The sequence below is a fragment of the Cladophialophora psammophila genome, assembly GCF_000585535.1.
Source record: "Cladophialophora psammophila CBS 110553 chromosome Unknown aczJe-supercont1.5, whole genome shotgun sequence".
NCBI classification, from domain to species: domain Eukaryota; kingdom Fungi; phylum Ascomycota; class Eurotiomycetes; order Chaetothyriales; family Herpotrichiellaceae; genus Cladophialophora; species Cladophialophora psammophila.
In genome coordinates, this window is record NW_006912926.1 from 1,238,933 (window position 1) to 1,250,911 (window position 11,979).

The 11,979-nt window shown below is 51.4% G+C and overlaps 6 protein-coding genes across 6 annotated transcripts; 2 read left to right on the forward strand and 4 right to left on the reverse strand.

The window, feature by feature from the left end:
* Nucleotides 1-272: 272 nt before the first annotated feature.
* Nucleotides 273-844, reverse strand: A1O5_04089 (uncharacterized protein; the record flags this gene model as incomplete). Its single annotated transcript, XM_007744697.1, has 3 exons — nucleotides 273-359; nucleotides 446-522; nucleotides 718-844. 3 exons carry the CDS (start codon nucleotides 842-844, stop codon nucleotides 273-275), a joined length of 291 nt encoding a protein of 96 aa, XP_007742887.1.
* Nucleotides 845-1,465: 621 nt separating this feature from the next.
* Nucleotides 1,466-3,943, reverse strand: A1O5_04090 (uncharacterized protein; the record flags this gene model as incomplete). Its single annotated transcript, XM_007744698.1, has 1 exon — nucleotides 1,466-3,943. The coding sequence occupies one exon, from the start codon at nucleotides 3,941-3,943 to the stop codon at nucleotides 1,466-1,468; it is 2,478 nt and encodes an 825-aa protein (XP_007742888.1).
* A 422-nt stretch (nucleotides 3,944-4,365) lies between these two features.
* Nucleotides 4,366-6,960, forward strand: A1O5_04091 (uncharacterized protein; the record flags this gene model as incomplete). The annotated part of the gene is made up of 1 exon (XM_007744699.1): nucleotides 4,366-6,960. The coding sequence occupies one exon, from the start codon at nucleotides 4,366-4,368 to the stop codon at nucleotides 6,958-6,960; it is 2,595 nt and encodes an 864-aa protein (XP_007742889.1).
* Nucleotides 6,961-7,069: 109 nt separating this feature from the next.
* On the reverse strand, nucleotides 7,070-7,996 carry A1O5_04092 (uncharacterized protein; the record flags this gene model as incomplete). Its single annotated transcript, XM_007744700.1, has 1 exon — nucleotides 7,070-7,996. One exon carries the CDS (start codon nucleotides 7,994-7,996, stop codon nucleotides 7,070-7,072), a length of 927 nt encoding a protein of 308 aa, XP_007742890.1.
* Nucleotides 7,997-8,755: 759 nt separating this feature from the next.
* A1O5_04093 (uncharacterized protein) lies at nucleotides 8,756-10,431 on the forward strand (the record flags this gene model as incomplete). The annotated part of the gene is made up of 2 exons (XM_007744701.1): nucleotides 8,756-10,089; nucleotides 10,149-10,431. 2 exons carry the CDS (start codon nucleotides 8,756-8,758, stop codon nucleotides 10,429-10,431), a joined length of 1,617 nt encoding a protein of 538 aa, XP_007742891.1.
* A 685-nt stretch (nucleotides 10,432-11,116) lies between these two features.
* A1O5_04094 (uncharacterized protein) lies at nucleotides 11,117-11,722 on the reverse strand (the record flags this gene model as incomplete). Its single annotated transcript, XM_007744702.1, has 1 exon — nucleotides 11,117-11,722. One exon carries the CDS (start codon nucleotides 11,720-11,722, stop codon nucleotides 11,117-11,119), a length of 606 nt encoding a protein of 201 aa, XP_007742892.1.
* Between the last annotated feature and the right edge of the window lie 257 nt (nucleotides 11,723-11,979).

Here is an 11,979-nt window from a genome sequence, read left to right on the forward strand (position 1 = left end):
TTTCGACCTAATCTTCGCCCACGTCAAGCTCTTTGCCACAGCTTTGCGGGAACGAGCGGAGATCTTGCGTCAATGTCCTTGAAAACTTGTATTTGTACAATCCGAGGATGTCTTGCATATTTCCACCCTCCAATCCTCATCGCGCTCCCCAGCCGAACACTGCGCGATGCATTTTGTCAAACCGAGCTATTACCGTAAAGTCCAGCAAGCATTGTACACATGGGGCGACAGGGCTCATCATAGAGCTGTTCTGTTAAAATGCGCTGTTGTCCTCAAGTCTTCTTTTTTGGTCCAGAGATCATTGGGTATAAGCGGCCTAGATGATGGTTTATCGTGGATTTGCCTTTCGGTGGGGGTTTCTGCCGCGCACGAGGTCAGTCAACTGTATGGTGATGTCGAGAATGGGCGTGAAGCCCATGAAGATGGTGGAATATGCGCGACGTACAGGTGCATCCATGCAGTCTCGTAGAGCTTTCTCAAGGTGTCCGCAACCTCCTGAAGCGGCACCCGCGGCCCAGCAATCTGTGATCAATTACGTTAGTATGCATTGGAAGTATCATATAGTTCCTCCAGCTCTCCGCATTACATTCGTGGCGCCGCCACAATTTTTATACCCAGTTTCGCTTTATCATCCCACCTCTTGTGCCCGTACCGGTTTTCAAATCTGCCAAAACACCCCAAACTTCTCTGAGAGAAAGGCGGTAGGTAGGGACATACTCAACATCGCAGTCATGGGCCCCAGGCACGGGTTCGGTTCCTGCTTGTCCGGGTGTCTGATTTTTAACCGCGACACGGTCTGTAGGCGGACTGGGTTGATTGCTGTCGAGGAACCGCGGGGAGGCATCCTGTCTGGGGTTCGTAGAGTATACGCAAAGAACGAGAGTCGAGAGTTGGAAGGATGGCGAAAGATGAACTGGGGGAGGGAAGCTCTTGATAGATGGTGGAAACTGAAAGGGGGCTTCTGAAATACCCTCGCTGGTGGGGCAGCATGCGCTTGCTAAGGATGTCTTATTCGACAAGGCATGGGAATTCAGAGCTGTGGCCGACAACCCCAAAGAACTTGAGACGGTAGATGCAGGTAAAGGAAAACTGTACTGAAGCAGTGAGCAAAAGTGGAAATTGCGGCAAAACTTCGGTGACGAGGCTGTAGCCTTGCATTCAAGGCGCAAGGCTTTTGGGGATAAGGCTGCATCATAGACAGACCACTCCAGACACCGAGTACCTTGCTGTTATTTTCCTGTTGTATAGATGCGCAGAATCCATAAATGTATTGGTCTATATCCAAGTTACATGCACACCGCATCCCAAATCCATATCGCCTGAGAGGAAGAGTTGGCCTGATGGTAAAAGGGTACTCCAATCGACTCTCAGAATAGAGTCATTCGAGTCACCATAATACTTATTGTCACAAGGGTGTTCAAGAGCAACCACAGGATTTGGAATTATTTTTCCTCCTTCGCCCTGGTCATCGGAAAATGTCATCAAAAGTCATCTTCCCAATTCGAGTACTGTCACTGGTCGATACTCCAGCTTGAACACCGAGAATGTTGTGATGAGTATTAAAAACTGGACCCATGTACCCATCCGACAGCATGAGGCGGTCTGGATCATTGCAAAAGGCTTCGAATGTTGTGTCATCCGCAAACCCGAAGTCCTTGAGTCCCTGGGTCCTGTCCATGCTCCATTGTGTTGTATCCAGCTGAGCCATTTCGTGGAATAAGGCGTCAATCTCGTCTCCGTTGAAGCTCGGAGATGTCGCCAACCCCGAAATGTTGGCTTTTTTCGTCACCAGATCGGGGCCAAGGCTAGCCTCATTATTCTCTTCAGGCAAGTCAACGCTCATAGCACTATAATCCATAGACATCGACCCAGTCTGCTGGGACTGCTCCACTGCACTTGCATACTGAGGAATGTTCTGATATTGATGAAAGGCCACCGGCTGCCTATCATCAGCTCCAAATCCGCCAAGGTCTCCGCGGCTGCTTGAAGCAGGCCGCAAACTGGTATACCTTGTTTGTGTCTGTAAGTCACTGTTGGCTCGGAGCTCTGGAGCTGGATTGGAATGGCCTGGCGACAAGATCCGAGTATCAGCATCATCAATAGACTCCGCTCCCGGCCAGACCGCGGCCAACCTCGACCGAACCTTGGTCGACCGCTCCAGAAGTAAAGCTTGAGCAGCAACGACCGGCGAAGAGGTGTCGGATACTGCATCGGTAAAATAGCAAAGTGGTATTAGCATGGATGGAACGCCACATTTGTCCAAAAGATTCCACAAATGTTCAAATAATTCCAGGTTCTCGAGGAATTTCCACACGTGGCGCGGCGGGACCCCAATATTCGGTTGACGGTTAATCATTTGGATTGCAAAATAACATGCTTGTAAGAGCATTTGATGGGGCGGACGCTGCACCACGTCCGAGATCGCGAAAGGGTACCTCTCGCCCAGGAAGTTCAGTTGTGATATGTGGTGCTGGGTTGCTGGTGTTCCGCTGGTCATCTGGGAGGTCTCGGTGCAAAACGCGCTACTGGCAATCATACATAGCTCTGTTAACCGGTTAAAGCAGCTCATCACGAAAGCTGGTTCTCGAAACTCAGCCCCATCATGACCAGTTGCAGCCTTCCACGGTTCCCATTCTTCGTGTCCGTCTTCTTCGAGGAGGCCAGTATGACGCAAATGGCCACTCTGAAGATGCGGCGGCCGTTTTAGACGGATTGCAATGATGGTATCCAAGACAAAACAACCTTGTAGGACTGCTTGCCATGTCTTCTCCCTCAAACTAGCGGATTCAGATCCAGACACCATTGTGCTTCCCTGTTTATTAAAGGTCGAGTCAAAATATGGAGCCACGGGAGTCTTCAGCGGGATTGCTTCTGGTCCCATAGAAATAAGCAGAGCTCGTATGGCAGAGCCCAGTAACATCCAGGCAGACGTCCAGTCACCGAGGCCCATGTCAAGGAGGACCAGTAATAACAATGCCTGAACGTGACCGAGCGAAAAAGGTCCACTCTCGGCAGGTATCATCCTCCTCGCTAGAGAACGCATATCAGCAACGCTTGGTCCAGGTGTTGCATGAGGGTTCGTCCAAAGATGCCGAGTCTGTTGGTGAGAATAGGCACAAATGGCCCAGATGTAAGAAAGGTCAGTAGTGTCCAGAGGACGTCGTTTTTGAAGCCTAGTGTGTTCGTGGAATTTCCGCAACGTAGAAGGCCTATCCAAGATGGGAAACCAACAGTGGGTGAATGTGAAGTACTGATCCAAAAGACGTGAGGCTGAAGGTGGAAGTGGCACTTCCTCCAAATTGGTAGTGCTAGGATGGTTCTGAAACAGAGACTCTCCGAAGCTAGGTCCAAGAGCGTTTACATTGAGATTACCAGCAGCCTCGTGACTTTCTGACACGGCTATGACCTTGAAATCCGGTGTGAACACAGCACTATCGCTTGGAGTGTCGTTCAGAGACTGCGCTGCCTCCGCATCGTCTTCGCAGTCTCGCTTCCGCTTTTGGTGGATCGAAGGGCTATGCTCGAGGCGAGACAGGAGCTTTTCCAGCTCTGGAAGCACGTTTGATTCCTTCCACGCTGTGTGAAGATCATCCCCGAGCTTATGGTGGTTCCATATTCGCAGCAGCTCGTCCTCGTTCTGATTGACCACAAGCCGAACTGTAGCATCTAGGCCCTGCACCTTTTGTAACATGACAGCCCATAATTTCTCCAGGCCACGGACATATCCCTCTGGAAGTCCTCTCTTCTTGCTCCCTGCCACGTACAGACACGGTTGTCCGGCATTGAGACAGTTTGAACATTCTGGCTGGCCATCACATCGGTCCTTGCGGGCTCGACAGCGGGTACAGGCGCGTGCAACGCGGGCTCGTGATCGCTTCAAGGCGTCTTCTTCGTCGCTAGTCCGAGTCAGTCTCCTCTCTGCGTAGGTGCTACGTGAAGCCATCACGAGGAGATAGATGCGCGACAGCCATGTTCAAAGGAACGGCTATCTTCTAGGAAGAATTGAGCCGAGACAAGTCAGGGCCATGAAATGCCTTCTCATCATGGAGTCGTGGTAGAGGGCGATTCTAATGGCTGGTCTGACAGGAGTCTTAGTGTATTCTGAATCCCGCCTTGGTTGATGTTTCCCGGATAAAGCACGTGCCTGCGCACGGAAGCTGCACCCACTGAAATCAACCTCTTCCACTCGCCAAACCAGCAGCACCACAGGTGCCCAGGGCAGCCCACTGGCCACAGCGTCCACCTAGGTTCACAAGACATGGCTATTTGATCTGGCATTTCTTTAGTTTCCCCCATTCGAATTTCAACATGACCGCCAAGGTCCCAGAACTACAGTCGAAGATTGACCAAGGATGAGTGGTTACTATGGAGGCCCAAAGCCGAGTTAGTCAACTTGAAGAGAATGGATTCAACGAAGCTTCGCACCGCGGTCAGTCTCGACCTCCAGCGTCTGGCACAGCCTCGCCACATCCAATGGCCAGCCGATCTCCCTCAGCGCAGCACATGCTCGACGCTCTCCAGGACGAGTCTACCTCGCCGGGAACTCCGAATCGCTTTGTGAAGACACCAGCTCCAGACGCGTCGACATCTGGACGCCTCTTTCACCCCGAGGCTTCTCTTGTCCTGATTGGAATCAGGGCATCTGGAAAGCGATCCTTAGGTCTCATTGCAGCCACTGCTCTCGGCCGGCGATTCGTGACCGAGGACCATTATTTCCAGAGCATCAATGGCCTTTCGAGACAAGACTATCTCAAAGTCCACGGCAGTGAGCAATTCCATCAGCAAGACATTGAGACTTCCAAGCGAATGCTAGAGGATAATAAGCACCGATGCGTCATCGATTGCGGCCTCGGAAGCCTCACAAGTGGCCTCCAAGATTATTTGAGACGCTACAGCCAAACCAACCCTGTGGTGTTCGTGCTCAGGGATATGGACCAGATCAAGGCAATTCTCAACCTGGACGATCGAGCTGCAAAACTCCTTGAGCATGGTAACTCAACCCATCGGAAGTGCTCGAATTTTGAGTTTTACAACCTAGAAGATGAATCTATGAACGGCTCTGCAGACCCCGACACGGCAGACCGCGCGTCGCCAAACTACTCTTTCAAACTCAGAAATGCTCAGGCCGATTTTTCGTCTTTTGTTCGATTTATCGCCGGTTGTAGATTGACTGATCCGGCCCTGCTATCTCCGTTCTCTTTGGATGGCCCTGTCGAACTACGGACCTATACTCACGCACTTCTTATGACGCTGTCAGACTTCGTCGTTGGACGCGTGGACTTCGCAGCCCTGGAATCTGCTGGCGATGTCTTGGAGGTCTATGTTGACCGGTGGCAGCCGAGTATGACAAGGATGCTGAGCAAGATGGTGGCAGCCGCCAGAAGAGCGCTGGGAATACCCATTCTCATATCAGCCAGTCGCAGACTATCTGAATCCATGACAATAGAAACGTACATAGCAGTTCTGTTGCAAGGACTTCGACTCGGAGTACAGTACATCTCTGTTGATCTCGACCTGGATCCCAGCCAGATTGATCGTCTCAGAGCCATCAAGGGCCACACCAAGCTGATTGGCAACTATACCAACTACGTCTCCAAGGATAACGGCTGGAAAGGGACAACATTGTGGAAGATGTACCAGAGAGCCCTTGATTTCAAGTTCGATATGGTTCGCCTGCTCAACGTTCCAACATCTCGCCAGGACAATGACGCGGCGATGTGGTTCGCCGAACAATTGAAAGATCTTCCCGGGCCTCGACCTATTGCAACAATATATAATGTCGGATTTCTGGGGCGAACATCACAAGTCGTGAACCCTGTGTTGACAACGGTTACTCACCCCAGCCTCCCCGTGGCCGAAGCAGGTCGTGAACATGTCTTCCGGCCTTTGTTATCCTCCAAGCAGATCATCAGTGCTCTTTTCGACAGTTACATCTTCGATCCTCTCCAATTCTACGTCGTCGGAGCCAATGTCTCTTTATCTTTGTCGCCAGCAATGCACAATGCTGCATATAAGTTCCTCGGCTTAAAACACCACTACAGCACGAAAACCATCACTAGCTGGGCAGATATCGAAATGCTTGCTAAAGATGACACCCTAGGCGGTCTGAGTGTGGTGCAGCCATACAAGGTCAAACTGATTCCTCACATGCATGCGCTCAGTGGACACGCGAAAGCTATTGGAGCCCTCAACACACTGATTCCCCTCCGGCAACAAGCTTCCGATCTTACCCCTTCGTTAGACGTACAAGCCCAGCTTAGGAATCGCGCAGGAAAAATCACCGGCTGGTTTGGTGAGAACACTGATTTCATAGGCATAATGAACTGCGTTAGCAGAAGTCTATCTCCACGCAATGTAATCCAGCCGAAGACCACCAGCCTGGTGATTGGTGCTGGAGGCATGGCAAGAGCTGCAGTCTATGCAATGGTGCAGATAGGCTGCAAGCACATATTTGTTTACAACAGGACTATCTCAAACACCAGATCTCTAGCTCGCCACTTCAATGACTGGGCTCGGGCTCAGACAAGTGGAGTAGCATTAACGAGTCCCCACGAACCGGTGAAAGTTATCGAACATACCACCGATCCTTGGCCTGCAGACTTCGCGCCTCCGACTATTGTGGTGTCTTGTGTTACACATGAGCTCCTCGATGGGAATCTAGGCGCTGACTTCGAGATGCCAGAGCAATGGATGCAATCACTAAGCGGTGGCGTTGTTGTTGAAATGGCATATATGACAAAGGAGACGCCACTGATCAAGCAGATTAAGCGATTCCGAGAGTTAACGCAGAGACCATGGGTTTTGGTCAATGGCATCGAAGCCCTGATTGAGCAAGCTGTCGGCCAATTCGAATCAATGACTGGAAGGAAAGCGCCAAAGCGTTGCATGGCAGACGCCGTCGACGCGACAATCCGACAAAACACATCGTATCTGGTTGATAGAGAGGAATTCTTCGCATGAACAGCATATTTTACTGGCTTCTTCACATTAGGACCACCAACCATCAGGGGAAGCCACTTCATGCGAGTACAAGTTGCGGCAAATTAAGGACATTGCTGCTTATTGCTTTTCAGTGTACATTGGTCATCTGTCTCTGCACCTCTTCTCGTGCCACATCACGCAGCCTGCCGTCGATCTCAATGCCGGTCCACAGGCTTGCTTGGGCAAGTCCTTGACCTATCATGGCTTCAATACCACCGATTACCTGCCAGCCTGATTGCAGAGCAAGTCTGGATAATTCAGTATCAGGAGACGGGTGATAACACATTTCCAAGAAAGCACCCTTCTCGTCGCCATCCAAAAATATGGAGAGGATCTCCCTGACAGTTTTCTCTGCCTCCGTTACAGGAGTGAAGTTTGGGACTGCACTGACCACTGCTCCTGGTGACGGCAGTGTTCTGGCTTGGTCTGTCGTGGAGACGTATATCAGATTATCGCTGACTCCACGAATTCGACATTCCTGGAGCACAGCTTCCACTTCACTGGCATCACGGTTGATGATGTATATGGGCGAACAACCCATGAATTGCTGCAATGCATACACGGCTGCTCTGCACGTGCCGCCACCTCCAACGACGAGACCTGGCTTCTCTCGATAGGGAGAGCCTTCAACATTTGTGAGAAAGGCGTCCCGGATCCCCAAACAATCAGTATTCGTGCCGCAGTACAGCCTGGATCCGCTTGGGCCAGTCTTGAAAACAATCGTATTCACAGCTCCAATCGCATTCCCTTCGTCTGTGAGTTCATCGAGATAAGGGATGATGGCAACTTTAAACGGCATCGTCACACCGCTTCCCATGCATTTTTTATCACTCTTCAGAAACGTCAAGAAACTCTCGAGGTCGGTCGTTTCGCAGAGAACTTGGCCCCATCTTTGTCCGACGGCCGAGTAGATGGCATGATGTAATGACGGTGATTTCGAATGGGCGATGGGATAGCCAACAAGATACGCGACACGATCATAAGAGGAGGTATCTGGAGGTGAGAATCGTGCCATCGCTGAGTGTTGGCCGAAAAAGGGGCGTTTGATATGTGATGCTGATTCTCTTCGATTGCCGAGAACTCCTTTCCCTGGAACACAGAAATTACCAGTCCATCAAACTGTCTGTTGGTTTTCACTATCCTTAAAGAAGCTGTTGAGATGAAGGCGCTGCTGCTGGCACGGGAGAAGTCCTCTCTCTCTCTCGTCGATTGTACTGGAATATCCCTGTTCCTCCTACAAAACACCAAGACCGGCTCGCTGGCTTTGCAACCGGTTTGTGCATATCCGATGCGTTACAACGCAAAACCCGCCATGCTGACCAGCCACGTTCGGATCTTCCCCGCAACCTATTACAGAAAGTCCTTTGGGCTGACGCGAAGGCAAAATTTTGCGGGATAAATTCTTTTCCGCCAGTTCGCCCCTCCCTCGGAATGATCCCGTTGATGCATATTGGCTGGTCACCCGTGCTCCACATCTAGTGGCTGATCCTTGCTGATGGAACTGGCAGGCACAGACGATGAGCAGAAGAGGTCAATCAATAACCCCGGATGCAGAGCCACCAGCAGCTCGTAGAGAAAAATTATTCTCCGGGTGGTCGTATTTGGCAATCTTGAGATTCCAACGGGCTTCTAGATCATCGAAGCTCGCGCTCCCCACCCTCCGCTCTTTTGTATACTTATACTCCGCTCATTCTCTTGCTCCCCAGACACCTCCATCCGCTCCTCGAGATCAAATCTCCTCTGATTATTTGAATTGTCGGCCACATCAGTCAATATGGGTCTCCTGCATTTGGTTGAAGACCGTCCCACTCCCAAGACCATCTACAACTGGAGGGTTTACTTCTCTGCGGCGGTAGCTGCCTCTGCTGCCATGATGATTGGGTATGATTCCGCGTTCATCGGCGGCTCTATTGCTTTGAAGTCGTTCAAAGACGAATTCCACTTCGGCGATCTCTCCAAGTCGGCAGTCAACCTCCTTTCGGCCAACATTGTTTCTTGCTATCAAGCCGGTGCCTTTTTTGGCGCCTTTTTCGCTTATCCTGCTGGCCACTTCCTTGGACGAAGGATCGGACTGCTCATCTGTGCTGCTGTTTTCATTCTCGGTGCTGGGATGATGTTAGGAGCCAATGGAGCCCGTGGGTTGGGCCTCATATATGGAGGTCGCGTGCTCGCCGGGATGGGCGTTGGAGGAGCGTCAAACCTCTCGCCGATCTATTGCTCTGAGGTCGCCCCTCCCGCCATCCGTGGCCGGCTGGTTGGATTATATGAGATGGCATGGCAAATTGGAGGACTGGTCGGATTCTGGATTAACTACGGCGTCTCAGAGACCATGGCACCTTCCCATGAGCAATGGATCATTCCGTTTGCTGTACAACTCATCCCCGCTGGCCTCCTGTTCTTGGGCGCATGGGTCATTAAAGAATCGCCCAGATGGCTCTTCTCCCGCGGACGCCGTGAAGAAGGAATCAAGAACTTATGCTGGCTACGAAAGCTTCCGGCCGATCACATCTACATGCAAGAAGAAATTTTCGCTATCGACAACGCTATCGAGCACCAACGCTCTACTGTCGGTTTGGGCTTCTGGCAGCCATTCCGAGCCGTCCTCACAGACCGCAGGGTCACTTACCGCTTCCTGCTTGGTGGTTCCCTCTTCCTGTGGCAGAACGGTTCGGGGATCAACGCGATCAATTATTATTCTCCCACGATATTTGCGTCGATTGGGATCACCGGGACCAACACTTCTCTCCTAACTACCGGTATCTTCGGCGTCATCAAGACCGTCGTTACTCTGTTTTGGCTCTTCTTGCTGATTGACAAATTGGGCCGCCGCGCCCTTCTCATGTACGGTGGCGTCGCGGGCTCTCTCTGCATGTGGTATATCGCAGGCTACATCGCGGTTGCCAAACCGGCAGACCATCCAAGCGATACGCTCTCGTCGGGTGGCATTTCAGCTATGGCTTTCTTCTATTTATGGACCATTGTGTATTCGCCGTCGTGGAATGGTGTCCCGTGGGTTTTGAACTCGGAGATGTTCGATCAGAACGTGCGAACGCTCGCTCAAGCCTTTGCCGCTGCAAACAATTGGTTCTGGAATTTCATCATTGCTCGGTAAGTTATCATCTCTCAAGTCCTCGCAAAGGGAAACTGGCTAACTTTCCGTGATACAGCTTCACCCCCCAAATGTTCGCCTCGATGTCCTACGGCGTGTACATGTTCTTCGCCTCTCTCATGCTCTTGGCAGCAGTCTACGTCTTCTTCCTAATTCCCGAAACAAAGGGCATTCCGCTCGAGGCCATGGATCGGCTCTTCAGCAAGGAATACCCCGCGAGACGCGCACACCAGATTGTCTTCAGCCAGATTCGCATGGAGGATCAGGAGTTCAGACGGCAGAGTATTGGTGGTGACAAAGAGTCTGTTGAAGAACGCGAGGTGGCTGTCGAGAAGGTGTAAATTGGAAATGACGCAGATATTCTGCCACTCCTAGAACCGAGCCGGAAAAGGAGGCTGGTCCCAGTGATGATTTCAACCGTTCCAAAGCTTGCGGTGAATGGATTTGTGAGTGGAAGTCTACCTGTGCATATTATCCTCTACCGTTTGAGATAGGAAGATGTATCTTTTTTCCTCATCTCTTTATTTTTTTCGTCCAGAACAGGACTGGACGCAACTATTAGATTGGAGCCATTATACCGTTATACAGCTGATGTAAAGAAAACGGGGATTATACCTCGACCCGCCATGCCTATATTACTAGACGTACCATGTCGATATGGATGCACAGTGCTCTCACCCAAGATATTGTAAGCTGATTTTTTCTCTATCCGAAAGACATGTCCAACCTCTTCTTGCGTTGCTCCCTCTACATGTATATAGGGTAGACCGTAGCCGACCTCGCCCTCCTCTGTAGACAATCCACAGGTTCGACCTTCTCAATCTCTGACGTTCCCCGTCCCCCCGGGGGGTTTTTTTTTTTTTTAGGCAGATCCTAAATCATCATTGTAATAACCACGGTACACAGTTTTCCTCGCGGCCTGAATGGAATCTCTATATGCTTCTTCTCCTTGGTTTGGGTCCTCATCGTCATTCTGTCTTATCCCAATTCTTATCCCAACTCCTATCATCATCGTCATCTCAATCCTCATCCCAATCTTCTTTTGTTCTCCTCCTCGTCCTCCTTATCCCACCGGTGCGCCCAAAACTCCAAGGCCGCCCGGTACCCGTACGCCCCGAGCCCCATGACCACGCCGACGGCCTTGTCCGAGAAGTACGAGTGGCTGCGCCAGGGCTCGCGGGCGTGGATGTTGGAGATGTGCACTTCCACAAAGGGCAGCGACGTCGCGAGCAGGGCGTCCCGGATCGCGACGCTGGTGTGTGTGAAGGCTGCGGGGTTGATGATCACGCCTATCCTGGGAGACGTCGTACGATCCTCGGGCGAGCTCGTGCTTGTATCCTTTTTGTTGGCGGTCTGGTTCTCGGCAGGAGCAGACAGTGATGACTGTGCTTGTGGTGGCGGGATGAAATGAGACTGTATAAAGTCGACAATCATACCCTCGTGGTTCGACTGGAAGGGAACCACCTCGATGCCGAGCTCCTTGCCCCGCGACACGGCCGCGGAGACCACGTCGGCCAGCGTGGTTGAGCCGTAGATCTGCGGCTCCCGTGTGCCCAGGAGGTTGAGGTTGGGTCCGTTGATCAGGAGGAGTTTCCTCCTCGGCCGTTGGGGGAAGGAAGAGGGACTAGACATCATTCCCTGGGGAGTGCCGCGTGATATGGTGGGATTTGAGGTGTATTGCTTTCGAGTTAACGAGATGAAGCTGTGTAATATGTATAATATCTCCACTCTGCTTTTAGACGAGGGACTTGGTAAAGACCTCGTCGCTCGATGATGACGCGGAAGTTGGGACCCAGTTCAGTTCGCAAACCCGCGAGATAGGTGGAGGGAGGTATTAATCTCTCAGACTTGGTGTCTTGACCATGTCTCTATCGCTCTCAAGGATCTCG